Below are 26,744 nucleotides of genomic sequence, written 5' to 3'. Positions count from 1 at the left end.
GATTTTTCCACTGCATACATACAGAAAAAGGAGGAACTTATGGAACTAATTTGACACCAAAACTATTGCAACGTAGTTTGTCTGATGTAGCTTTTTTTAAGTGGTCAAAGGAACAGCAAAGTAGTTTGTGGGGCTACGGTTTCCAGCTTGTTGTGTTACATCTTTTGAAAGGGGAAAAAACAACAAATGGTTCCATAAAAGGTTCAAAGTAGGACCACTGTAGAAAACTCTTGAAGAAAAATCAAGAACTTGATGCATCTTTGGAGGTGCAAAGAACTGTTGTATTACCAAAACCCTCTAGTACTATTATGTCCTGCTGGTACTAATTGGAATTCTTGCTTCTGTTTTCCAGAGCTTTTCTTTTTTTTTTTTTTTTAGGATAACATGCAGTGGCATTTGTTTATTCATAAATTTATTTAGGTTTGTTTATTAATTTTTAGCTTATTTTTTACTTGTTTGTTTGCCTGTTTATTTTTCCTCCTGTTTGCTGTTTGTAGCTCACATTAATAACCCAGATTGAGATCACAATCGCTCCTCTTCTCCTTACTTAATCATTAGTTACTAACTCTTCTCTTCTCTTCTCTTCTCTTCTCTTCTCTTCTCTTCTCTTCTCTTCTCTTCTCTTCTCTTCTCTTCTCTTCTCTTCTCTTCTCTTCTCTTCTAAGATGTTCAAAGAGAAGCTCTTAGCAATCTTATAGTCAGGTGTCCACAAACGTTTGGCCATATACTTAGCATTTTAAGTAAAAAAAAAAGTTGAGAGTGAAATCATTATATACTTAATTTAAATGAAAATGTTTTATTTATTCACTGGATTATTAAATTTAATGTCCATTTTAATTATATAATATATAATGTGGGACGAATAAAGGCTTATCTTATCTCTTATTATATAATATATATATATATATATATATATATATATATATATATATATATATATATATATATATATATATAATAAATATACAGTGAGGAAAAATAAGTATTTGAACACCCTGCTATTTTGCAAGTTCTCCCACTTAGAAATGATGGAGGGGTCTGGAATTTTCATCGTAGGTGCATGTCCACTGTGAGACATAATCTAAAAAACATCCAGAAATCACAATGTATGATTTTTAAACTATTTATTTGTATGATACAGCTGCAAATAAGTATTAGAACACCTGTCTATCAGCTAGAATTCTGACCCTCAAAGACCTGTTATTCTGCCTTTAAAATGTCCACCTCCACTACATTTATTATCCTAAATTAGATGCACCTGTTTGAGGTCGTTAGCTGCATAAAGACACCTGTCCACCCCATACAATCAGTAAGAATCCAACTACTAACATGGCCAAGACCAAAGAGCTGTCCAAAGACACTAGAGACAAAATTGTACACCTCCCTAAATATGGAAAGGGCTACAGGGAAATTGCCAAGCAGCTTGGTGAAAAAAGGTCCACTGTTGGAGCAATCATTAGAAAATGGAAGATACTAAACATGACTGTCGATCTCCCTCGGACTGGGGCTCCATGCAAGATCTCACCTCGTGGGGTCTCAATGATCCTAAGGAAGGTGAGAAATCAGCCCAGAACTACACGGGAGGAGCTGGTCAATGACCTGAAAAGCTTGGACCACCGTTTTCAAGGTTACTTTTGGTAATACACTAACACGTCATGGTTTGAAATCATGCATGGCACGGAAGGTTCCCTGCTTAAACCAGCACATGTCCAGGCACGTCTTAAGTTTGCCAATGACCATTTGGATGATCCAGAGGTCATGGGAGAAAGTCATGTGGTCAGATGAGACCAAAATAGAACTTTTGGGTCATAATTCCACTAAACGTGTTTGGAGGAAGAAGAATGATGAGTACCATCCCAAGAACACCATCCCTACTGTGAAGCATGGGGTGGTAGCATCATGCTTTGGGGTGTTTTTCTGCACATGGGACAGGCGACTGCACTGTATTAAGGAGAAGATGACCGGGGCCATGTATTGCGAGATTTTGGGGAACAACCTCCTTCCCTCAGTTAGAGCATTGAAGATGGGTCGAGGCTGGGTCTTCCAACATGACAATGACCCGAAGCACACAGCCAGGATAACCAAGGAGTGGCTCTGTAAGAAGCATATCAAGGTTCTGGCATGGCCTAGCCAGTCTCAGACCTAAACCCAATAGAGAATCTTTGGAGGAGCTCAAACTCCGTGTTTCTCAGCGACAGGCCAGAAACCTGACTGATCTAGAGAAGATCTGTGTGGAGGTGGGCCAAAATCCCTCCTGCAGTGTGTGCAAACCTGGTGAAAAACTACAGGAAAGCGTTTGACCTCTGTAATTGCAAACAAAGGCTACTGTACCAAATATTAACATTGACTTTCTCAGGTGTTCAAATACTTATTTGCAGCTGTATCATACAAATAAATAGTTAAAAATCATACATTGTGATTTCTGGATTTTTTTAGATTATGTCTCTCACAGTGGACATGCACCTACAATGACAATTTCAGACCCTCCATGATTTCTAAGTGGGAGAACTTGCAAAATAGCAGGGTGTTCAAATACTTATTTTCCTCACTGTGTGTGTGTGTGTGTGTGTGTGTGTGTGTGTATATATAGTGTGTGTGTGTGTGTGTGTGTGTATATATATATATATATATATATATATATATATATATATATATATATATATATATATATATATATATACAGTGCCCTCCACAATTATTAGCACCCTGTTTAAGATGTGGTCGTGGACTTAAAATTCTCCTTTTTTAAAACAACATAGAACCCAAATGCAAAAAAAGAGAAAAATCCAACCTTTCATTTAAGTACATAACTTTGGTGGTAAAAAAATCATACATTTAGAAAAAAAAAATTGAAATCATGTGTCACAATTATTGGCACCTAACAATTCCTCTGAAAATTAATTATTTTTTTTAAATATATTTTTCTGTAGTTGCTAAGGTTGGTCAGGGTATCTAGGGACTTTTAATTAGTAATTCATGATTTCCTGTTTCCCTGGGGTATAAATATGACGTGACACAGAGGCCTAATTCTCTTACCCATTTGTCAACATGGCAAAGACAAGAGAACACACCATTCAAGTAAGGCAGATGTGTGTCGACCTTCATAAGTCAGGCAATGGCTACAAGAAAATAGCCACTCGCCTTAACTTGCCGGTATCTACAGTCAGAGGAATCATTTAGAAGTTTAAAACAACTGGAACAGTGACAAACAAGGCTGGAAGAGGTCCCAAGTTTATCTTGCCACAACGCACAGTGAGGAGGATGGTAAGAGAAGTAAAAAAATTTCCCAAGCTCACCGTCACAGAATTGCATCAAAGAGTGGCATCTTGGGGTCACAGAGTCTCAAAACAACCATCAGACGCTCTCTACATGCCAACAAGCTGTTTGGGAGGCATGCAAGGAAAAAGCCTTTCTCACTAACACTCACAAACGTAAGCGTCTGGGTTTGCTAAGCGGTACTGGGACTTCAACTGGGATCGTGTGCTTTGGTCAGATGAGACTAAGATTGAGCTTTTGGCAACAAACACTCTAAGTGGGTCTGGCGTAAAACAAAGATGAGTATGCGAAAAGCACCTCATGCCCACCGTGAAGTATGGTGGAGGATCTGTGATGCTGTGGGCCTGTTTCTCTTCAAAGGCCCTGGGAACCTTGTTAGGGTGCATGGCATTATGAACGCTTTGAAGTACCAGGATATTTTAAATAAAAACCTGATGGCCTCTGCCAGAAAGCTGAAGATGGGTCGTCATTGGGTCTTTCAGCAGGATAATGATCCAAAACATGTGGCAAAATCTACACAAAAGTGGTTCAGCAGTCACAAACTCAAGGTCCTCCATGGCCATCTCAGTCCCCAGACCTCAACCCAATCGAAAACCTGTGGGGCGAGCTAAAGAAGAGTGCATAAGAGGACCCAGGACACTGGATGATCTAGAAAGATTGTGCAAAGACACTAGAGACAAAATTGTACACCTCCTAAATATGGAAAGGGCTACAGGAAATTGCCAAGCAGCTTGGTGAAAAAAGGTCCACTGTTGGAGCAATCATTAGAAAATGGAAGAAGCTAAACATGACTGTCAATCTCCCTCGGACTGGGGCTCCATGCAAGATCTCACCTCGTGGGGTCTCAATGATCCTAAGGAAGGTGAGAAATCAGCCCAGAACTACAGGAGGAGCTGGTCAATGACCTGAAAAGAGCTGGGACCACCGTTTCCAAGGTTACTGTTGGTAATACACTAAGGCGTCATGGTTTGAAATCATGCATGGCACGGAAGGTTCCCTGCTTAAACCAGCACATGTCCAGGCACGTCTTAAGTTTGCCAATGACCATTTGGATGATCCAGAGGAGTCATGGGAGAAAGTCATGTGGTCAGATGAGACCAAAATAGAACTTTTGGGTCATAATTCCACTAAACGTGTTTGGAGGAAGAAGAATGATGAGTACCATCCCAAGAACACCATCCCTACTGTGAAGCATGGGGGTGGTAGCATCATGCTTTGGGGTGTTTTTCTGCACATGGGACAGGCGACTGCACTGTATTAAGGAGAAGATGACCGGGGCCATGTATTGCGAGATTTTGGGGAACAACCTCCTTCCCTCAGTTAGAGCATTGAAGATGGGTCGAGGCTGGGTCTTCCAACATGACAATGACCCGAAGCACACAGCCAGGATAACCAAGGAGTGGCTCTGTAAGAAGCATATCAAGGTTCTGGCATGGCCTAGCCAGTCTCAGACCTAAACCCAATAGAGAATCTTTGGAGGGAGCTCAAACTCCGTGTTTCTCAGCGACAGGCCAGAAACCTGACTGATCTAGAGAAGATCTGTGTGGAGGTGGGCCAAAATCCCTCCTGCAGTGTGTGCAAACCTGGTGAAAACTACAGGAAACGTTTGACCTCTGTAATTGCAAACAAAGGCTACTGTACCAAATATTAACATTGACTTTCTCAGGTGTTCAAATACTTATTTGCAGCTGTATCATACAAATAAATAGTTAAAAATCATACATTGTGATTTCTGGATTTTTTTTTTTTTTAGATTATGTCTCTCACAGTGGACATGCACCTACAATGACAATTTCAGACCCCTCCATGATTTCTAAGTGGGAGAACTTGCAAAATAGCAGGGTGTTCAAATACTTATTTTCCTCACTGTGTGTGTGTGTGTGTGTGTGTGTGTGTGTGTGTGTGTGTGTGTGTGTGTGTGTGTGTGTATATATATATATATATATATATATATATATATATATATATATATATATATATATATATATATATATATACTGTATATACATACACAACTTTAAAATTGTATTATATCTATATTGTAAAAAAATAACGCACAAAGCTTAATTTTAAGTGTAGACCAAAAGTAGTCTATAAATTTGTTCTCTATAAAAGTGAAGTATGTATTTGTTTTGTTTTAAAATATGTTGATAGTTTTAAAAATATTTAAATTTTTTAAAGTTAGTAATAACAGTGATTATTTAAAATATGTTGTTTAAGCGGAAAAAACTTATTCTAAGCATTTATCAGTATATTTATTGCTTTGCTGGTTTCCCCAAATTTCTGACGGCCATTCTTTTTTTAATATTTAAAATTTAAATGAATAAATAAAGATAAATCTGTTTTTATATAAATAAAGTAAATTTGAATTGTTTTTATTAAAAATAAAAAAAAATGCAATAATTAAACCTGAACTAATAATAATAATAATATACTGGTTAATAAAATACTGTTTAAAGTTCCACAGAAAACTATAAATAAATCCACTTTTATAAACAATTATAAAATAATAATGATGTAAATATTTTGTTTAATAATTTTATATAATTAATTATAATAAATAAAAAATATATGATAATGTTTCATAATAATTAGTCAGTTTATTATTTTTTTATAAATATTAAAAAATGTAATTAAATCTGCTTTTTTATTAGTGGTTTTGAAGTTAATGAATAATAATATACTGTCTTTATCAGAAAGTTCCACAAAAGAATTTTATCCACTTTTTAAACAGTTATATAATAATAATAATAATAATAATAATAATAATAATAATAATAATAATAATATACTGTCTTTATCAGAAAGTTCCACAAAAGAATTTTATCCACTTTTTAAACAGTTATATAATAATAATAATATACTGTCTTTATCAGAAAGTTCCACAAAAGAATTTTATCCACTTTTTAAACAGTTATATAATAATAATAATATACTGTCTTTATCAGAAAGTTCCACAAAAGAATTTTATCCACTTTTTAAACAGTTATATAATAATAATAATAATATACTGTCTTTATCAGAAAGTTCCACAAAAGAATTTTATCCACTTTTTAAACAGTTATATAATAATAATAATAATAATAATAATAATAATATACTGTCTTTATCAGAAAGTTCCACAAAAGAATTTTATCCACTTTTTAAACAGTTATATAATAATAATAATAATAATAATAATAATAATATACTGTCTTTATCAGAAAGTTCCACAAAAGAATTTTATCCACTTTTTAAACAGTTATATAATAATAATAATAATAATAATAATAATAATAATAATAATAATATACTGTCTTTATCAGAAAGTTCCACAAAAGAATTTTATCCACTTTTTAAACAGTTATATAATAATAATAATATACTGTCTTTATCAGAAAGTTCCACAAAAGAATTTTATCCACTTTTTAAACAGTTATATAATAATAATAATATACTGTCTTTATCAGAAAGTTCCACAAAAGAATTTTATCCACTTTTTAAACAGTTATATAATAATAATAATAATAATAATATACTGTCTTTATCAGAAAGTTCCACAAAAGAATTTTATCCACTTTTTAAACAGTTATATAATAATAATAATATACTGTCTTTATCAGAAAGTTCCACAAAAGAATTTTATCCACTTTTTAAACAGTTATATAATAATAATAATAATAATATACTGTCTTTATCAGAAAGTTCCACAAAAGAATTTTATCCACTTTTTAAACAGTTATATAATAATAATAATATACTGTCTTTATCAGAAAGTTCCACAAAAGAATTTTATCCACTTTTTAAACAGTTATATAATAATAATAATATACTGTCTTTATCAGAAAGTTCCACAAAAGAATTTTATCCACTTTTTAAACAGTTATATAATAATAATAATATACTGTCTTTATCAGAAAGTTCCACAAAAGAATTTTATCCACTTTTTAAACAGTTATATAATAATAATAATAATATACTGTCTTTATCAGAAAGTTCCACAAAAGAATTTTATCCACTTTTTAAACAGTTATATAATAATAATAATAATATACTGTCTTTATCAGAAAGTTCCACAAAAGAATTTTATCCACTTTTTAAACAGTTATATAATAATAATAATAATATACTGTCTTTATCAGAAAGTTCCACAAAAGAATTTTATCCACTTTTTAAACAGTTATATAATAATAATAATAATAATAATATACTGTCTTTATCAGAAAGTTCCACAAAAGAATTTTATCCACTTTTTAAACAGTTATATAATAATAATAATATACTGTCTTTATCAGAAAGTTCCACAAAAGAATTTTATCCACTTTTTAAACAGTTATATAATAATAATAATAATAATAATATACTGTCTTTATCAGAAAGTTCCACAAAAGAATTTTATCCACTTTTTAAACAGTTATATAATAATAATAATATACTGGTTAATAAAATACTGTTTAAAGTTCCACAGAAAACTATAAATAAATCCACTTTTATAAACAATTATAAAATAATAATGATGTAAATATTTTGTTTAATAATTTTATATAATTAATTATAATAAATAAAAATATATGATAATGTTTCATAATAATTAGTCAGTTTATTATTTTTTTATAAATATTAAAAAATGTAATTAAATCTGCTTTTTTTTATTAGTGGTTTTGAAGTTAATGAATAATAATATACTGTCTTTATCAGAAAGTTCCACAAAAGAATTTTATCCACTTTTTAAACAGTTATATAATAATAATAATAATAATAATAATAATAATAATAATAATAATAATATACTGTCTTTATCAGAAAGTTCCACAAAAGAATTTTATCCACTTTTTAAACAGTTATATAATAATAATAATAATAATAATAATAATATACTGGTTAATAAAATACTGTTTAAAGTTCCACAGAAAACTATAAATAAATCCACTTTTATAAACAATTATAAAATAATAATGATGTAAATATTTTGTTTAATAATTTTATACTGGGACTTCAACTGGGATCGTGTGCTTTGGTCAGATGAGACCAAAATAGAACTTTTGGGTCATAATTCCACTAAACGTGTTTGGAGGAAGAAGAATGATGAGTACCATCCCAAGAACACCATCCCTACTGTGAAGCATGGGGTGGTAGCATCATGCTTTGGGGTGTTTTCTGCACATGGGACAGGCGACTGCACTGTATTAAGGAGAAGATGACCGGGGCCATGTATTGCGAGATTTTGGGAACAACCTCCTTCCCTCAGTTAGAGCATTGAAGATGGGTCGAGGCTGGGTCTTCCAACATGACAATGACCCGAAGCACACAGCCAGGATAACCAAGGAGTGGCTCTGTAAGAAGCATATCAAGGTTCTGGCATGGCCTAGCCAGTCTCAGACCTAAACCCAATAGAGAATCTTTGGAGGAGCTCAAACTCCGTGTTTCTCAGCGACAGGCCAGAAACCTGACTGATCTAGAGAAGATCTGTGTGGAGGTGGGCCAAAATCCCTCCTGCAGTGTGTGCAAACCTGGTGAAAACTACAGGAAACGTTTGACCTCTGTAATTGCAAACAAAGGCTACTGTACCAAATATTAACATTGACTTTCTCAGGTGTTCAAATACTTATTTTCCTCACTGTGTGTGTGTGTATATATATATATACTGTATATACATACACAACTTTAAAATTGTATTATATCTATATTGTAAAAAATAACGCACAAAGCTTAATTTTAAGTGTAGACCAAAAGTAGTCTATAAATTTGTTCTCTATAAAAGTGAAGTATGTATTTGTTTTGTTTTAAAATATGTTGATAGTTTTAAAAATATTTAAATTTTTAAAGTTAGTAATAACAGTGATTATTTAAAATATGTTGATAGTTTTAAAAATATTTAAATTTTTAAAGTTAGTAATAACAGTGATTATTTAAAATATGTTGATAGTTTTAAAAATATTTAAATTTTTAAAGTTAGTAATAACAGTGATTATTTAAAATATGTTGATAGTTTTAAAAATATTTAAATTTTTAAAGTTAGTAATAACAGTGATGATTATTTAAAATATGTTGATAGTTTTAAAAATATTTAAATTTTTAAAGTTAGTAATAACAGTGATTATTTAAAATATGTTGATAGTTTTAAAAATATTTAAATTTTTAAAGTTAGTAATAACAGTGATGATTATTTAAAATATGTTGATAGTTTTAAAAATATTTAAATTTTTAAAGTTAGTAATAACAGTGATGATTATTTAAAATATGTTGATAGTTTTAAAAATATTTAAATTTTTAAAGTTAGTAATAACAGTGATTATTTAAAATATGTTGATAGTTTTAAAAATATTTAAATTTTTTAAAGTTAGTAATAACAGTGATGATTATTTAAAATATGTTGTTTAAGCAGAAAAAACTTATTCTAAGCATTTATCAGTATATTTATTGCTTTGCTGGTTTCCCCAAATTTCTGACGGCCATTCTTTTTTTAATATTTAAAATTTAAATGAATAAATAAAGATAAATCTGTTTTTATATAAATAAAGTAAATTTGAATTGTTTTTATTAAAAATAAAAAAAAATGCAATAATTAAACCTGAACTAATAATAATAATAATATACTGGTTAATAAAATACTGTTTAAAGTTCCACAGAAAACTATAAATAAATCCACTTTTATAAACAATTATAAAATAATAATGATGTAAATATTTTGTTTAATAATTTTATATAATTAATTATAATAAATAAAAAATATATGATAATGTTTCATAATAATTAGTCAGTTTATTATTTTTTTTATAAATATTAAAAAATGTAATTAAATCTGCTTTTTTTTATTAGTGGTTTTGAAGTTAATGAATAATAATATACTGTCTTTATCAGAAAGTTCCACAAAAGAATTTTTATCCACTTTTTTAAACAGTTATATAATAATAATAATAATAATAATAATAATAATAATAATAATAATAATAATAATAAAAGGTATTTTATATTATAATTTGGCAAATGACGCAGATCTGATTGTTGTTTATCAAACAAACTCATGTTCCTCTACAGGTGAGTAAACAGGTGTTTACAGTGAGTCTGTGAGTTTTCACAGCCTGGGGGTGTGTGTGTGTGTGTGTGTGAGTGTTTCTTTTTTTTGCTAAAGACAAATAATAAATCTCCTCTCTGCCCTGTGATGTGTTTCCCCTCCCATCCCCCTGCTCAGGTGATCCGCAAAGGCTGGCTCACCATCAACATCAGCTTCATGAAGGGAGGATCCAAGGAGTACTGGTTCGTCCTGACAGCTGAGTCTCTGTCCTGGTACAAGAATGAAGAGGTGAGGCTTTAAAATGTTTCCATAACAAATAATTAAACATTATTTTTTTATTTAATTACATTTATTTATTTTATATATTTATTAGTTTTTCCTTCTTTCTTTCAATGCCCCCCTTTTTTTTTTTTTACTACAATTTCTTTTTTCTTTTCTTTTTTTTTTTTAACCAAAAAAATATTTTGCAGACATAAATCAGAAACATCATAAAAATGATTTCATTTTGACTTTTATTTTGCATTACATTTCACGTTTAAAGCTGTTGACATGTTTCTAGACCTGTAATTCGTCACACATCATTTCTGAAAATACAAAATTCTGTGATGCATTAGATTCTGCTTGTTTCCATTTATTCATTCATTTTTTTTATTGTAAGCTTTTATTTCTGGCCTGGAAATGAACTCCTGAACCCCTGATTTCTCCCCCTCGTTCTCTCACTCTATATCTCTCTTTCCCTCTCGCTCTCTTTCTCACTAACATTTCTACTGAACACTCGCTCTCACACTCGTTTCCTCCAACATTCTCCCTCTATCTCCATCTCCCTCTCCCCCAATGCTCTCAGCTCTCTTATCCTTAAAAATCATGAGCCTCCTGAGCTGGAGTCTCAATGAATCCCATCCTACAGAGCCTCTATCAGATTGAGATCTGTGGAGCTCAGAAGCAACTCCGTCATTTTTCTCAAACCGTTCCTAAACAAAGATCACAACCACTTAACTTTAGTGTTACCTTGAGGTGGGGGGTGACTGCAGGACTGCATGTACTTTCTGCTTGAAGGCCAGAACATGATGCCCAGAACCACCCAGAGAAACGCACTGTCTATCTCGTTGCTGTCACCATGATGTGATTAATCAGACCAAGCCTCCCAATGGTCCTAATGGTCCAGTTCTGATGCTCATGTAAAAGACTTTTTGGGTGTAATTGTGTGTGATAGTTCAAGAGGCGGCTGTGTTCGTTTTATAGGTGTGTTATAGTTTTCTTTTTTTTCCCTCGGGACTTGCCGTACGCAAGAGAGTTATCACACCTACGCACAGTGATGCTGTTCTTGTCTTGAAGCAGAATAAAAAATCTGACTGGTCGTTTAACAGAATCCTGCTTCCGTTTCTATTACTTTCGTAGTGAAAAGTATTTTAGGCGAACTTGCCCCTTTTCAAAACGCTCAGTTACATTGGTGGCAGCGGTTTGTTTTGCTTCTTGACTTTAGTATAGCGTGAGTGTTTCTTTGGCTGTTTAATAAACTTAGCTCAGTTACAAAGTTAGTGGCTAGTTAGCTTGCGTGCGTTTGTGCCTCTTGGTCAAGATGATGTTTAAAGAGGATGATGACTACTACTCGAGACGACACCGCGTGGGAAGTTACGGGCATGTCAGTATTGAATTGCCCCCGCTGTTCTCAGGCGATGATAAGCAGAGTTTCACATGCTGGGCACTCCAGTTTGAGGTTGCCGTAAAAGTGCTCACGGAGGGAGACCGTGCGTCCTCTTATGATTACGAACTGGCGAGAATTTTACAGACGCGCTTGAGCCATGCAGCCTTTCTACTCTGGGACACTCTTCCCACTACCATCCAGGCTGATTACAAAGCAGTGAAGGGCAGACTAAAGAGTCGTTTGGACAGAAACAGTTCATGGATCGGTTTAAAGCTAGTTTATCTGCACACCCACGCGCTGCGTGGGAAAGCTTGGAGATTTATGCTGCGGAGGTTAGTAGGCTGGTGGATGAGGCTTTTCCTGATTATGGAGATGCTGCACAGAGTGAGAAGAAATGTTATCGTTTTCTTGCTGGAATTGACCCGGTGCTGAGAGCAAAGTGCCATGAACAGGGAGCATCTGATTTGGAGGAGGCATTAATAATAGCAGGTCAGTGTGAGAATGCCAGGGACGCTTTGAAAAATAATTGCTTTCCTATTAATAGGTCTTCCATTGTTAATCCTGGTTTAATTGCTGCTGTTCAACCTCTTGCTGATAATGATGGGCTGTATAGAGCAGTGGAGAGGTTATCTGAGGACATGAGGCAGATGAGGATGGAGTTGAAATATGTGGGGGAGGAAAATCGAAAGTTGCAAAGTAGACTGGCCTTGGCAACATGAAAGAGTGCAGTGAAGCTTACTCACAGTCAAGTCAAACATGCAGGTGCAACTGTGGCGGCCGTGGGTGCCAGTCACGAGGGTCTTATGACTCGCAAAGAGGTCGTTTACCTGATAAACGAGTGCTGCACCACAGCGAGGAACCAGATACACAATATCATGTACGAAGGGACAAGTCTCCTTTTTGATACCCAGTGAGTCGCAGTCCTAGTCCAAGTCCTCCAGAGTTTCGGTGGGCACATGCATGATTCTAAGAAGTGTGGTGTGCGTTTCATATCTTCTAGTATGGAAGACCAACAGAGCCAGCCAGGAAACGAATTGTTGCTGATGTTGGGGCCCAGACACCAGCTGATCTGCCCACAGGCCTACAGACTCTAACTCTATGAATGGCAACCTTTCCAGATCTGAAGACATTTGCATTAATACCACTGATGCAGTGCCACTGATTTCATATGTGAGAGGGGTGATTGAAGGCATGGCAGTTTCAATGTTAGTGGACTCTGGTTCGAGTGTATCACTTATGAGTGCGGACTTTCGCATGTCTCTTCCAGAACTTCGCAAATGGCCATTGAAAAGGAATATGTAGCAGCCAGTGCTGTAAATGGTCAGATACATTGGTGGCAGCGGTTTGTTTTGCTTCTTGACTTTAGTATAGCGTGAGTGTTTCTTTGGCTGTTTAATAAACTTAGCTCAGTTACAAAGTTAGTGGCTAGTTAGCTTGCGTGCGTTTGTGCCTCTTGGTCAAGATGATGTTTAAAGAGGATGATGACTACTACTCGAGACGACACCGCGTGGGAAGTTACGGGCATGTCAGTATTGAATTGCCCCCGCTGTTCTCAGGCGATGATAAGCAGAGTTTCACATGCTGGGCACTCCAGTTTGAGGTTGCCGTAAAAGTGCTCACGGAGGGAGACCGTGCGTCCTCTTATGATTACGAACTGGCGAGAATTTTACAGACGCGCTTGAGCCATGCAGCCTTTCTACTCTGGGACACTCTTCCCACTACCATCCAGGCTAATTACAAAGCAGTGAAGGGCAGACTAAAAGAGTCGTTTGGACAGAAACAGTTCATGGATCGGTTTAAAGCTAGTTTATCTGCACACCCACGCGCTGCGTGGGAAAGCTTGGAGATTTATGCTGCGGAGGTTAGTAGGCTGGTGGATGAGGCTTTTCCTGATTATGGAGATGCTGCACAGAGTGAGAAGAAATGTTATCGTTTTCTTGCTGGAATTGACCCGGTGCTGAGAGCAAAGTGCCATGAACAGGGAGCATCTGATTTGGAGGAGGCATTAATAATAGCAGGTCAGTGTGAGAATGCCAGGGACGCTTTGAAAAATAATTGCTTTCCTATTAATAGGTCTTCCATTGTTAATCCTGGTTTAATTGCTGCTGTTCAACCTCTTGCTGATAATGATGGGCTGTATAGAGCAGTGGAGAGGTTATCTGAGGACATGAGGCAGATGAGGATGGAGTTGAAATATGTGGGGAGGAAAATCGAAAGTTGCAAAGTAGACTGGCCTTTGGCAGCATGGAAGAGTGCAGTGAAGCTTACTCACAGTCAAGTCGAACATGCAGGTGCAACTGTGGCGGCCGTGGGTGCCAGTCACGAGGGTCTTATGACTCGCAAAGAGGTCGTTTACCTGATAAACGAGTGCTGCACCACAGCGAGGAACCAGATACACAATATCATGTACGAAGGGACAAGTCTCCTTTTTGATACCCAGTGAGTCGCAGTCCTAGTCCAAGTCCTCCAGAGTTTCGGTGGGCACATGCATGATTCTAAGAAGCGTGGAGTGCGTTTCATATCTCCCAGTATGGAAGACCGGCAGAGACAGACGGGAAACTAATTGTCGCTGATGTTGGGGCCCAAACACCAGCTGATCTGCCCACGGGCCTACAGACTAACTCTATAAATGACAACCTTTCCAGATCTGAAGACATTTGCATTGATACCACTGATACAGTGCCACTGATTTCATATGTGAGAGGGGTGATTGAAGGCATGGCAGTTTCAATGTTAGTGGACTCTGGTTCGAGTGTATCACTTATGAGTGCGGACTTTCGCATGTCTCTTCCAGAACTTCGCAAATGGCCATTGAAAAAGGAATATGTAGCAGCCCGTGCTGTAAATGGTCAGATTCTTGACACATTGGGCACCATTACAGTTAACTTTCAACTTGGGACTAAATCATGGCAGCATTGATTTCATGTGCTACGGGAAACCACACAGTCTGTTTGTTGGGCTGGGACTTTCTCTTGAGGAACAATGCTGTACTGGACACCAGCTGTGCAATGTTAAGGCTTCGGGACATTTCTGTGCAACTCTTTACCAACAATGACTTTATTCCGCTGTGTTGTAATGTTTCTATAGGCAAAACTATGACCATGAAACAGGACAGGACATTTCATTGCAACTGGACTGCACCTGGGTGAGTTTTACAGAGTAAATGAATCTGAGCTTATGCCTCTTCATCAATGCTCATTGAACTCAGTTGCAGCAGCCACGTCACAGGTGCCACCTTCAGTGTCCTTGGATGACTCACCTGTCACTGCCTCGCAAAGAGCTGCACTTTCTGCATTGTTGTTAGGACACAATATGATCTTCAGCGCATCCGAAGGAAGTGTTAGGAAGTGTAATCTTGTGAAACATCGCATTAGAACAGGAGACCAAGCTCCCATTAAACAACGTGCATACCGTGCCTCACCTGAGAAAAGAGCTGAAATTGATAGACCAGTCACTGCTCTGCTGGCAGATGGTGTTATTGAGGAGAGCTGTAGTCCCTGGGCCTTACCTGTGGTGCATGTGAAAAAGAAATGTGGTGCATGGAGGTTTTGTGTGGATTACAGACGCTTGAACAGTGTCACAGTTAAAGACTAACCCTAACCCTAACCCTAACCCTTATCCTCTGCCCCATGTGGATGACACGCTGGACGCATTGGCGGGTTCAACTTGGTTCAGCACATTAGACTTTTCCAATGGCTTTTGGCAAGTTGAAGTTGCTGAAGAGGACAGAAAGAAAACTGCCTTTACAACTGGCCGTGGACTCTTCCAATGGCGGGCTATTCCGATGGGTCTCTAACTCTCCAGCGACATTCCAACGCTTGATGGAACTTGTTCTGAGAGGTCTTCCATGGCACATCTGCATGGCTTATCTTGATGATTTAATTTACAGCAAAACATTCGAGGAGCATCTGTCTAATTTAAAGGAAGTGTTTACCAGAATTGGGTCAGCAGGTTTTAAATTAAATGTAAAAAAAAATGCCACTTGTCTAGAGACCACGTGGTCTTTCTGGGCCATGTTGTGTCCCAGTTCAGCCAGATCCATGTAATACGGAAAAGGTGAGAAACTGGCCAACACCCAAGTCTCCTTCTGAAGTCCGAGCTTTTGTTGGACTTTGCTCCTACTACAGACGATTTGTAAAAGATTTTTCAAAACATGCAGCTCCGCTTAACCACCTTGTGGGCAAAAATGGCACTTTTGACTGGACAAAAGATTGTGAACTGTCATTCAGTTATCTGAAAGATGTTAACCTCTGCCCCAGTTGTGACACTGCCTGATATTAATATACTTTTCCGAGTCTACACTGATGCTTCAAAATATGCTGTCGGTGCAGTGCTAGCACAAGAGAAAAATGGGCTTGAACATGTGGTAGCATATGCCGGCCAGGCATTGAACCCTACACAGAGGCGCTGGTCTACTTTTGATTGTGAGTTATGGGCAATTGTGTGGGCAGTAAGAGAATTCAAACACTACATCGGACTTTCATCATTTATTATTATCACCAACCACCGTCCTCTCTTGGCCCTTCGACGGATGGCCATTGATGATGATCCGACTTGTAGGAGGGGGAGATAGGCATCACAAAAGTGGGCATCACCACAAGAATGCGGATGCTCTGTCTAGACATCCTGATGAGTCAAGGTGTCGAAAGCATGCAGGAAGTTAACATGGTGGGCTCCGAGCCTCCATCGACCAACCCTCCTATGACTTCTGTGTCTGCAGATCAGGTGTCGGTACCGGATTCGAACATTGTTTCACAAAGTAGGCTCTGTGTACTTGATTTGTCATATGATGCTTCCTACCTGAAGGAATTGCAGCATTCTGACTCCGACATTGCTACTGTCCTGCACTGGGTACAGCTGGGGCAACGACAGCCTAGAAGACACTTGAAAGGGGTCTCTAAATGCCTGAGAAATTTCTGGACCGAGTTCAATCGCCTTTCAATAATTGATGGATTATTGTCGTTCTGTTGTCTCTTTACTTACAAGTGACCCAGTCATTCAGTTTGTTGTTCCCTCTACCCTTGTACCCGACATACTTTTGCAGTTACATGGTGGTCTGGCCGCAGCCCATTTCTCTTGCTGAATGTGTATGGGAGAAAGCGAGACTGACTTGTTACTGGCCTTCAATGTTTAAGGACATCAGAGAGTGGTGTGAGCAGTGCAGGGCTTGTCAGACTCGTCGTGGTCCCGTTCCAAAACAACGTGCTCCGATGAGCGGCATGAATACCACCCGCCCATTTGAGAGAGTAGCTACTGACATTTTGGAGCTTCCTTTGACTTCAAAAGGCAATCGTTATGTGCTTGTTGTGAAGGACTATTTCACTAAGTTTGTTAGTTTGTATGCTCTTCCTAATCAATCTGCACAGACCATAGCTCACTGTCTATTCGAGGACTATGTGTTGACTCATGGTATTCCAGAGACTTTACATTCTGACCAAGGCCGTCAGTTTGAGGCAGATATTGTTCATAGACTTTGTCAAATGCTTGGGATTCGAAAGACACAGACTACTTCCTATCATCCGGAGTCAGTTGTCATGGCTGAACATTTTAACAGGAATTTGTCCGATCAATTAGCGAAAATGCTGTAGACATATGGTGGGGAATGGGACAGTTTTGTGAAACATGTAGCATTTGCCTACAACACCTCACCCCACTAAAGCACTAAATTCTCACCATATTTCCATGGACGGGAAGCAAGGGTCCCTGTCGACGTTTTGGTACCTGTCCATGCATTTGATTTACAATCATCTTCGTCACATGCTGATTTCGTGTCTCCGTTGTTGTCTCACAGTGAGGAAGCACAGGAACGCCAAAAACTCTACCATGATGAAAGTGTTCGTCGTCAGCCCTATGCAGTGGATGCTATGGTGTGGCTCAATAATCCTGTTGAGAGTCGTATGAAGCTGGCACCGCATTGGAAGGGACCTTTCAAAGTTGTGGAGGTAATGGACTCTTGCGCCAAACAACGACTGATCTCTCGGATTATAAATCCCATGGACGTTGATGACAGAGGGAAAGTGGTGCATTATAACAGATTGCGCCCTTATACACTGCCTGTTTCTCCTTTTTCAACGAATCTCTCTTTTGACGGTACGGATTCTTCCCGGGGTTCTACTCCCTCTAAGTCATTGTTATCTGGTGGGGACATGGGAGTTTCTCCAAAGAATCAGCATGCAGATGCTGATTGCTTTATTCCAAGTTTAAGTAGGGCTGGTAGAGTGCAGAAACCTCCTGGTTATTTGGATGACTTTGTTCTGTATTAAATGTCATTTGATGTTGTGTTCATGAGGAGGTAAGGATGTTAAATGAGGTGTGTAAATAGTAGAATGGAAACTGGATGTTTTAGTATTGCTTTTCATTCTGCATTACAAATACATGTTCTGTGGTGTGTTAAGTATGTATATATATATATATATATGTGTGTGTGTGTGTGTGTGTATGTATGTATATATATATATATATGTGTGTGTGTGTGTGTGTGTTTTTGTTTTTGGGTGTGTAAACGTGGACGTTTACTTTGAAGGGGGGGACGCATGTAAAAGACTTTTTGGGTGTAATTGTGTGTGAAAGCTCGAGGGGGCTGTGTTCATTTTATAGGTGTGTTATAGTTTTCTTTTGTTCCTTCGGGACTTGCCGTAAGCAAGAAAGTTATTATTGCACCTGCACCTGTCTTGAAGCACAATAAAAAGTCGGACTGGTCGTTTCACAGAATCCTGCTTCCGTTTCTATTATTTTCTTAGTGAAAAGTATTTTAGGCGAACTTGCCCCTTTTCAAAATGCTCGGTTGCACTCACATGTACAGGATTTGGACGAGTTTTAGCACTCGAGTTCTCGAGCCACTCTGCAGCTACAAAGCTCCCTATACACCAAGCGACGTGTCGTGTGGTGACTCCATTCTTCTAAAACCAGCATTAGATGTTTCAGTAAATTTGTGCTGAGAGGGATCAGAACTTCTAGCTCCATGGCTGGCTGGTCCACCGGTTGTCCTTTTTTTTTTTTGGAGAACTTTTGCTCCATATTGTCTTTTGTAGATGCTTTAGTCATTATAAGTGGTGCTCGTCACCCATTTTTCCTGCTTTCAACACGTCAACTTCGGTCAATATTCAGAAAATCATGAATATGGAGCTTTCATATGTATTTAGAGCATCTTAAAGAGCTGTTGAGCGCTTCCGATGTTCTCTGGAGAATAATTCAAGATGGACAAACGTGTGTGTGTGTGTGTTTGCTCTGCTGCACTTTGACTCTATTCTGCAATGAGATGTTGAGCACAAACGCCACTGTGACCACACAAAGGTTTTTTTTGTGTCATAACCTCTCTGACTTTCTCTTTCCCTCTTTCTTTACTTTTTTTGTATCTGTGTGTTTGTGTGTGACAGGAAAAAGAGAAGAAATACATGCTCCCTCTGGACAACCTGAAGATCCGAGACGTGGCGAAAGGCTTCATGTCCTCCAAACACGCATTCGCTATCTTCAACACGGAGCAAAGGTCTGAGTTAGCCCTTCATGCCTGTGTTTGACCCTACCTGTGTGTGTGTGTGTGTGTGTGTGTGTGTGTGTGTGTGTGTGTGTGTGTGTGTTAACGTTCCGTGTGTTCCCAGGAACGTTTATAAAGACCTGCGGCAGGTGGAGCTGGCATGTGATTCCCAGGAGGAGTTGGACAGCTGGAAGGCCTCGTTCCTCCGAGCAGGCGTGTACCCTGAGAAAGATCAGGTACTTCACACAGGAACTGGTGTGGCTGCTTGAGAAGTTTGACCATTTGTTTATTTTTGATGTTTTACTAGATTTGGTGGGGGGGTGAAATTCAGCTACAATAGTGTTAAAAGTCAGGTACTGGTGAGGAGGCCTGGGGTGCAGTCAGCTTTAAAGGTTCATCTCAGAGGTGTTGTGGTTGGAGCTCAACACTAGGAGATCTTCCACTCCAACCACAAAGTTGTTTAGTATGATGTCGTAGGTTGAATGTTTTCGAAGGGGTTCATCAGGGTTGTTTTTTTACATACGAATACAATCCAAAAATATTTACAGATAAAAAGCAAATTGGCGATATGACCAAAATGAAAATAGCTAAATTCTGTTGTGTAACGTGTTAAATTATCACTAAATGACAGTAAACTACCCCATACTGATCTCCATTCTTAAAGACCTCCAGGCTAGGCTTGGCTTTGTCTCCACTTACCATATTTTCAAGTTACGATGGGCTCATCAGAAAGCATCTCCATCGTATTTGGACGTTTGCACGATGAAACGTCCAACAGCGCAGCTCAGCCATTGCAGCTCATCAGCTAGTTTAAATGGTATAGGGTGCCATTACTTTTGTGCTCAGTGAATGGCAATTCTCATTAGTGTATTTGCTTATAAGCGTGTGTGTGTGTGTGTGTGTGTGTGTGTGTGTGTGTAGGTCGAGGGAGATGAAGGAGCTCCAGTAGACACCTTCTCCATGGACCCTCAGCTGGAGGGGCAGGTGAAGACGATACGTAACCTGGTGGACTCCTACATCAGTATCGTCAATAAGACCATCAGAGACCTGATGCCCAAGGCCATCATGGACATCATGATCAACAGTGTGAGTGTGTGTGTGTGTGTGTGCGTTGGCGGTGAAAAGACGGATTGTGCCACGCTTCGGTTTCGGTTTGAGTGCGTGGGCTTTCAGAATGACGGCCGCATGGAAACATGAGAGTTTTCTCATTTCTCAATCTCTGCCCTCTCTGTGAACACTGAACCCTCGCCCGGTTCTTCTGCCGTTTAAACATGTGTGTGTTGGGTTATTATTAGGGGTCTAATGGGGGGAATACAAAACATAAAATTGCTTTGTTTTTTTAATTATTAACATTTTTAAAACAATTTAAAATAAAATGGCTGCTTGGTTAAATAATATTTTATTAAAAAATTTTAAATGTAAATAGAATACATCAAATTAATGCAATACACTTTTTTAAACTGATCACATTGATTTATCGATTAAATTGGCACATTAATAATTAATTAATTGATTTGAAAATGTAATTGTTACATTTGTGAGACTTTGGGTAATACAGATGTGTATGTAAGTGTCTGTGTGTGTTTTACATTTTCATTCCTTCCATCCTTCATTTATTTACTCCTTCGATATGCGGACTTAATCGTAATGAGAGAAATTATAATATTAATACATTTTATATAAAGGCGCCTTTCATAAGTCAAGTCAAGTTTATTTCTATAGCACTTTTCACAACAGATATTGTCTCAAAGCAGCTTAACTCCCAGGTCTTTTACCGTTGAGCTAGTGGTTACAGAACATCCGTCTAAATGCAGGTTGAGAGGCTGGAGCTTCTGTGTACTGGTTTTTGGGCCGATGAGCAAAATCCGTGTCTTATCAGAATTTAATAGTAGAAAGTTATGGGTCATCCAATCTCTTTATTTCTTTTACACACTCAGTTATCAGAGCTAATTGAGCTATATCACCTGGTTTAGATGAGATATATAGCTGGGTATCATCAGCATAACAATGGAAGCCAATTCCATGCCTTTTAAATAATATTTCCTAAGGGAAGCATGTATATTGTAAAAAGCAGGGGTCCTAGAACTGAACATTGTGGCACGCCATAATTTACCAGCATTAATCATAACACTTAAGGACACTGTACAATTGATAAAATCAACCCAAACAGCAAACATCACCTTTTTAATTGTTAAGAAAAAAACAGTGACACTCCGCTCATAGTGCGAGGCGGAGACTAAACAAGCTTGCAGTCAAATTTTTTTAAATTCTTCTTTATTATTATTGGAACAAAACAAATATTTATTATTCAATTTAATAATTTTGACAGAGGAACAAGCGTGTCATGATATGGTATTCAGGCTAGTTAGCAGATTCTTGCTATAGGTCATGATATGGTATCCCAGCGGGTTGCCAGATTGTTGCCAATATCATGTTGTAGTATACAAGATGGTTGCAGTGGTGTTGCTGTGACATTCCAGAGGGATTCTCTTTCTCTCCCCATCCCGAGGCTTTCTGAGGTTTGGCCAGCTCTAGTCACGTCCCACCTCATGAAGATTATGGACTTTAAAGTAGTAGATGCCAAATTCGCAAACATCTTGAACCATCTAGAGACGTACCAGTGCCAATTGGATCCCACTGCATGTGTGGAGTTTGACATTGGACCTCCTGGAGTGTTTAAAGGCTTTGGCAAGGAGAAGCTGATGCTGGATCTGTGATGATCACAAATGTTGAGCTCAGTAGCTCCTAGTTTTATACCAAAGACTGTAGAAAGGACATTTACTTATAATCTTATACTTCAGCATTCATGTTAGTTCTCACTCTCCAGTGTTCTTTATTGTTGAAAGATTTATGATCAAACTGTTGATGTCACCCAAATGAGGATGGGTTCCCCTTTTGAGTCTGGTTCCTTTTAAGGTTTCTTCCTCATAACATCTAAGGGAGTTTTTCCTTGCCACAGGCTGCTCATCAGAGATACACACACTATTCACCTTCACTGTTGATTTCTGTAAAGCTGCTTTGAGACAATGTTGTGAAAAGCGCTATAAAAATAAACTTGACTTGACACTGTGGCATTGCTACATTCCACATGGTTGCTAGGGTGTCTCTAGGCTGCTGTTATGGTCCAAGTTTTCCGATCCTTAACAAGTTCCTCCTGGTTGCTCCTTAGGCAAAAGACTTCATCCACTCGGAGCTGCTGGCCTACCTGTACTTTTCAGGAGACCAGAACAGTCTGATGGAAGAGTCGGCCGATCAGGCTCAGAGAAGGGACGAGATGCTGCGCATGTACCATGCCCTCAAGGAGGCGCTCACCATCATTGGTGACATCAGCACCACCACCATCTCCGTGCCTGTTCCTCCGCCTGTTAAGGACATCTGGTTCCAGGAAGCCAGGTCGGTGTCCTCGTGTTTATTTAACATCTGCTTTTACAGATTTTTTTTTTTCTCTAAGCCTATCGATCTGACACACACCTCTGTCCGTCATTCACAGCCCCACCCCACAGCGAAGGCCGGCCATCACAGCCCCGCCCCCTAACAGACCTCCGGCGGTGAGAGGTCCCACTCCGGGGCCACCCCCTCTAAACCCCTCCCCTGCTTTTGGTGCTCTGCTCATCCCATCCAGACCGGGACAGCCCATGAATGCTTTTGGGAACAGCAGCCAGGACCCATTCAGTGCACCACCTCAGGTGCCTTCTCACCCAGCACGAATCCCTCCCTGGGTGCCCAGGTAAATACCTGTGTGGGGGGTGGGGGGATTTCCTTATGTTTTTTATGACAGCAGGAATCTCTCCGGATTGATTCTGACATCATGGCTCACCTTCCAGCCTCTCTTTTTATTCTTGCCTTTTATTTTTTGGGCTTTTTTCCTACTTTTTCACTCGCTCTGCTATAACTTGAGCTTCAGTCAGAAGGCATCATGAGTGGATTGAAACACGCAGCATTGTAAGGTAACCTTGACAACCTGAGATTGAGTTTCTGTATTTTGAAATGCAATATTTTTTCATTTCTGATGTGAGAACATTGCGTTTTTATCCCATGGTGACACGGGGACAGTGTCGGTACTCGATCCGGAAACTCAAACTCGAGTGATTTCCAGGTTTCGATTAATCTGGAAAAAACTTCTACATTAATCCGGATAAATTAAAAAATGCCGTTATTGCCAAAAAAAAAAACACTCATCCACACTGAAACGTCTAAAAAGGCTCACGTCAATGAAGCAGCTAATTTATGGAATTTATTAATTTATGGAAAGCCGCCCTGTTTGTTTTAGAAATGTGAAGGAGCAGAAACACTAAAGTGCCTCCGCATCGCTTTTTTCATACACTAAGGAAGTAATCTGTTGCCTTCACACCGGAACAGAGTCTGACTTTTCTTTGTGTACTTTCCTTTTCTCTTTGATCTCTCGCTTTCTTTACTTTCTTTTTCTCTTGGTGGAATGCTCTCTGCTCATCCTTTCTCTATCTTCTCTCTCTCTGCAGCCAAAGACTTCCTGGTGCTCCCACCCGGCCCACTATAATCCGCCCTGCTGAGCCCTCCCTTCTAGACTAGACCTCCACTACATTTATACACACACACAAACACACGCACACACACACACACACACACACACACACATCTGTGAATATGGGCACTTAAACCACTAGGTTAGAACGGGAAAGGAGGCTGCCGGGTTAGAACACTGGATTTGTATCTGTATCTCCACACTGACCAATAAACCATCCAGCTGTTTAGTTGATTCAGACTGTTCTCTGATATTTGGATAGAAAACGCTGCTAATTTTCTCCTGTAGGCACAAGATTGAAATTCCAAATACAGGCTGTACTGTTAGCACCATCAATCTAACCACTATTCTAAACAAAATTCATTCGCTCCTTTTTTTATTTGCTCAGTTGCTCTCCGGGGGGCGCTGTTTCAACCGTGCATCCTTGAATTTCTTTTTTTTTTAAATAAATTATTATTATAATTATTTTTCTGTTTTTCCAGTCATTTTTCCCTTCAAATTTCTAGCACATAAAATATGAAAGGTTTTTTTTGTTTTCATCCATGTCGACTAATGTAAAAAGAATTGAAGATTGTTGCTTTTCCGTCCGTTTCCCGGTCAAGCACGAATGCCGTCGGGTAAAAAAAAAAATTCAATAACGTGATTGTGCGGTGAAGTGGGAGGAGTTTTGTCTCGGCTGGCTTTGCGTCTCCGGTTTTCCCCGCCCTGACTGGTTAACATAATTTAGTCACAAGTATAGGATTTAAAAAATCACATCTCTTGAATGCCTAGCGGTTATTTTACACCAGTCAGGGGAAGGAGGGGAGTTGAAGAAGACGTACGAAAGATGAGGATGGAGGTTTTTTTGTTTTCTTTTCTGGGGTTGTAGGTGCTAGTGTGTGATTTTGATATCACCTTCCAGATTTTTACAATAAATAACCTCAGCTGTCCTTGTTAAGTTATATAGGTTGCGAAGAACGAATATGAAACAGCTGGCACATCTGGATCAATGTAATGTAATGAGGCTCTCTCAGGTTTGTTTGTTTGTTTTTAAACAATGAACAAGGTTGCAAAAGGAGCACATTTATACCTGGGCTGTAAAATGCTTCCTTTAAAAAAAAAAAGTAATGAATCCTTTGGTTAATATAATAATAATAATCCAGATAAAGTCTCATGGATTCGACGGCGTGGTGAGCCGTCATAACCAAACCCCAGTGCATTTAAGGTTACTAATAAACAAATTAATAGGGCTACGGGGATGGTTTTGGGGAAACACACACAGACACATATATATATACACTGGCGATCAAAATTAGAGAACAATTTATAAACAATTCTGAAATAATGTCATCTTCACTGTTCAACAGTTGAAGGAGTTTTTGTTCTGTCTATACCATGCTACCGGAACACCTTTTCCACAAAATAACTCAGGCATTTAAAAAAAAACAATATTTTGCAGAAAAAACACTGATCAAAATTAGAAAACACTTTCAGATACCTCCCAGTTATTGGTGTTAATCTGGTACCTGGTGCTAATTTCCTTGATTATCTGTCAACCCCTATTTAACTGGCAGCCTAACTTCCAGTTTCACTGACTCTGCAAGATGGTGGGCCGTTCTAAAGTGACTGAAAGCCTCCGGCAGCAGGTTGTCCAGATGAAGGCCAAAGGGATGACCCTATCAGCCATAACCCCTGTGCACAAAATCAGCTACATGAAGAGCTGCTTTGTATGTGTTGGAGTTGAGGATTTCCTGCTGTAAAGCTAAAAACCCTACTGAACAACAGTGTTGTGCTGGTTACTAAAAAATAGTAACTAGTTACAGTTACTCGTTACTTCATTCAAAAAGTAACTGTTACTTTGTTGATTACTTACACCAAAAAGTAGTGCGTTACTGTTAAAAGTTAAAACTTTTTAGTTACTTTTTTAAAGAACCTTCTTCAATGTTTACATTAATACCCTTTTATGCGTTACAAACACAAAACTGACTTAAACATAAAGTAATTTTTAAACACTTTTATTTAAGTCAGACCAGCACAAACTGAAAATATCACAAGGATTTTTGAAATTAATAACAAAACAAGCTGAATAATATATTCAGAATCAAAAACTAAAGTGGCTTCTGCATCATAAAAGCTGTTGTGTTGAGCCCTTAAAAATGTTCCTGTGACAGCTGAAGTATGAAAAATATCAATAATGTAGAACAGAACACCAGGTTAGCTTCTAGCTTCGTCGAGGCATGGAGTTTCTGAAGGAGCTTCGGCAGATTGGAGTTGCTGTTTATCGCAGTAGATACAACCTTCGAACCAGAAAGACACAGCTTACATTTGACAGTTTTTGTCTTCATACTCAACTAAAGTGAAATAATTAGCATATTTCCACTTTGAGAAACTCGTCTTGCTCTCGCTTCGACTCGCCATGACTACCACTCAGACCTAAATAAACGGAGACACGCCCACAGTGCGTCTTCTTCCTGTATACAGTGGGTAATCCACCAATCCTACAGTGCGTCGTCTTTCTGTTTACAGTGGTTTATCCACCAATCCTACAATGCGACGCTGCTGTAAACAGGTTAGGCTGTAGTCTACACTTCAGCCGCAATTAATTAATTAAAAAAAGGGTAACGGGTAACGCACCATACGGTAACGTAACAAAGTTACTTTATTTTTCAAAGTAACGCGTTACAGTATTAGTTATTAGTAACGCGGTACTGCCCAACACTGCTGAACAAGTTTAGGATGAATGAATTTCTCTACAAAAAATCTCCCCAAAATCTAGTGTAACATCTTCCCAGAAGATTGGAGCTTATTATAGCAGCAAATGGAGACTAAATGTGGAATGGGATGTTCAGAAAGCCAATGTAATGTTCAGGTGTCC

The 26,744-nt window shown here is 38.1% G+C and overlaps 1 protein-coding gene across 1 annotated transcript in view; it reads left to right on the top strand.

The window, feature by feature from the left end:
* Positions 1 to 24,238, top strand: part of LOC124376357 (dynamin-2-like) — a 41,578-nt gene extending 17,340 nt beyond the window's left edge. The window contains exons 13-19 of the mRNA XM_046835407.1: positions 10,448 to 10,558; positions 19,292 to 19,401; positions 19,514 to 19,625; positions 20,311 to 20,475; positions 22,559 to 22,782; positions 22,880 to 23,116; positions 23,868 to 24,238. Coding sequence (XP_046691363.1) covers positions 10,448 to 10,558; positions 19,292 to 19,401; positions 19,514 to 19,625; positions 20,311 to 20,475; positions 22,559 to 22,782; positions 22,880 to 23,116; positions 23,868 to 23,937 — 1,029 coding nt within the window. The 3' untranslated portion in view covers positions 23,938 to 24,238. The remainder of the gene's footprint in view (positions 1 to 10,447; positions 10,559 to 19,291; positions 19,402 to 19,513; positions 19,626 to 20,310; positions 20,476 to 22,558; positions 22,783 to 22,879; positions 23,117 to 23,867) is intronic.
* Positions 24,239 to 26,744: the final 2,506 nt, after the last annotated feature.

Source organism: Silurus meridionalis, chromosome 22 (genome assembly GCF_014805685.1).
Source record: "Silurus meridionalis isolate SWU-2019-XX chromosome 22, ASM1480568v1, whole genome shotgun sequence".
In the NCBI taxonomy this organism is placed as follows: Eukaryota; Metazoa; Chordata; class Actinopteri; order Siluriformes; family Siluridae; genus Silurus; species Silurus meridionalis.
Note: the sequence above shows the minus strand (reverse complement) of the source record. Positions and strands in the feature narration are given on the sequence as shown.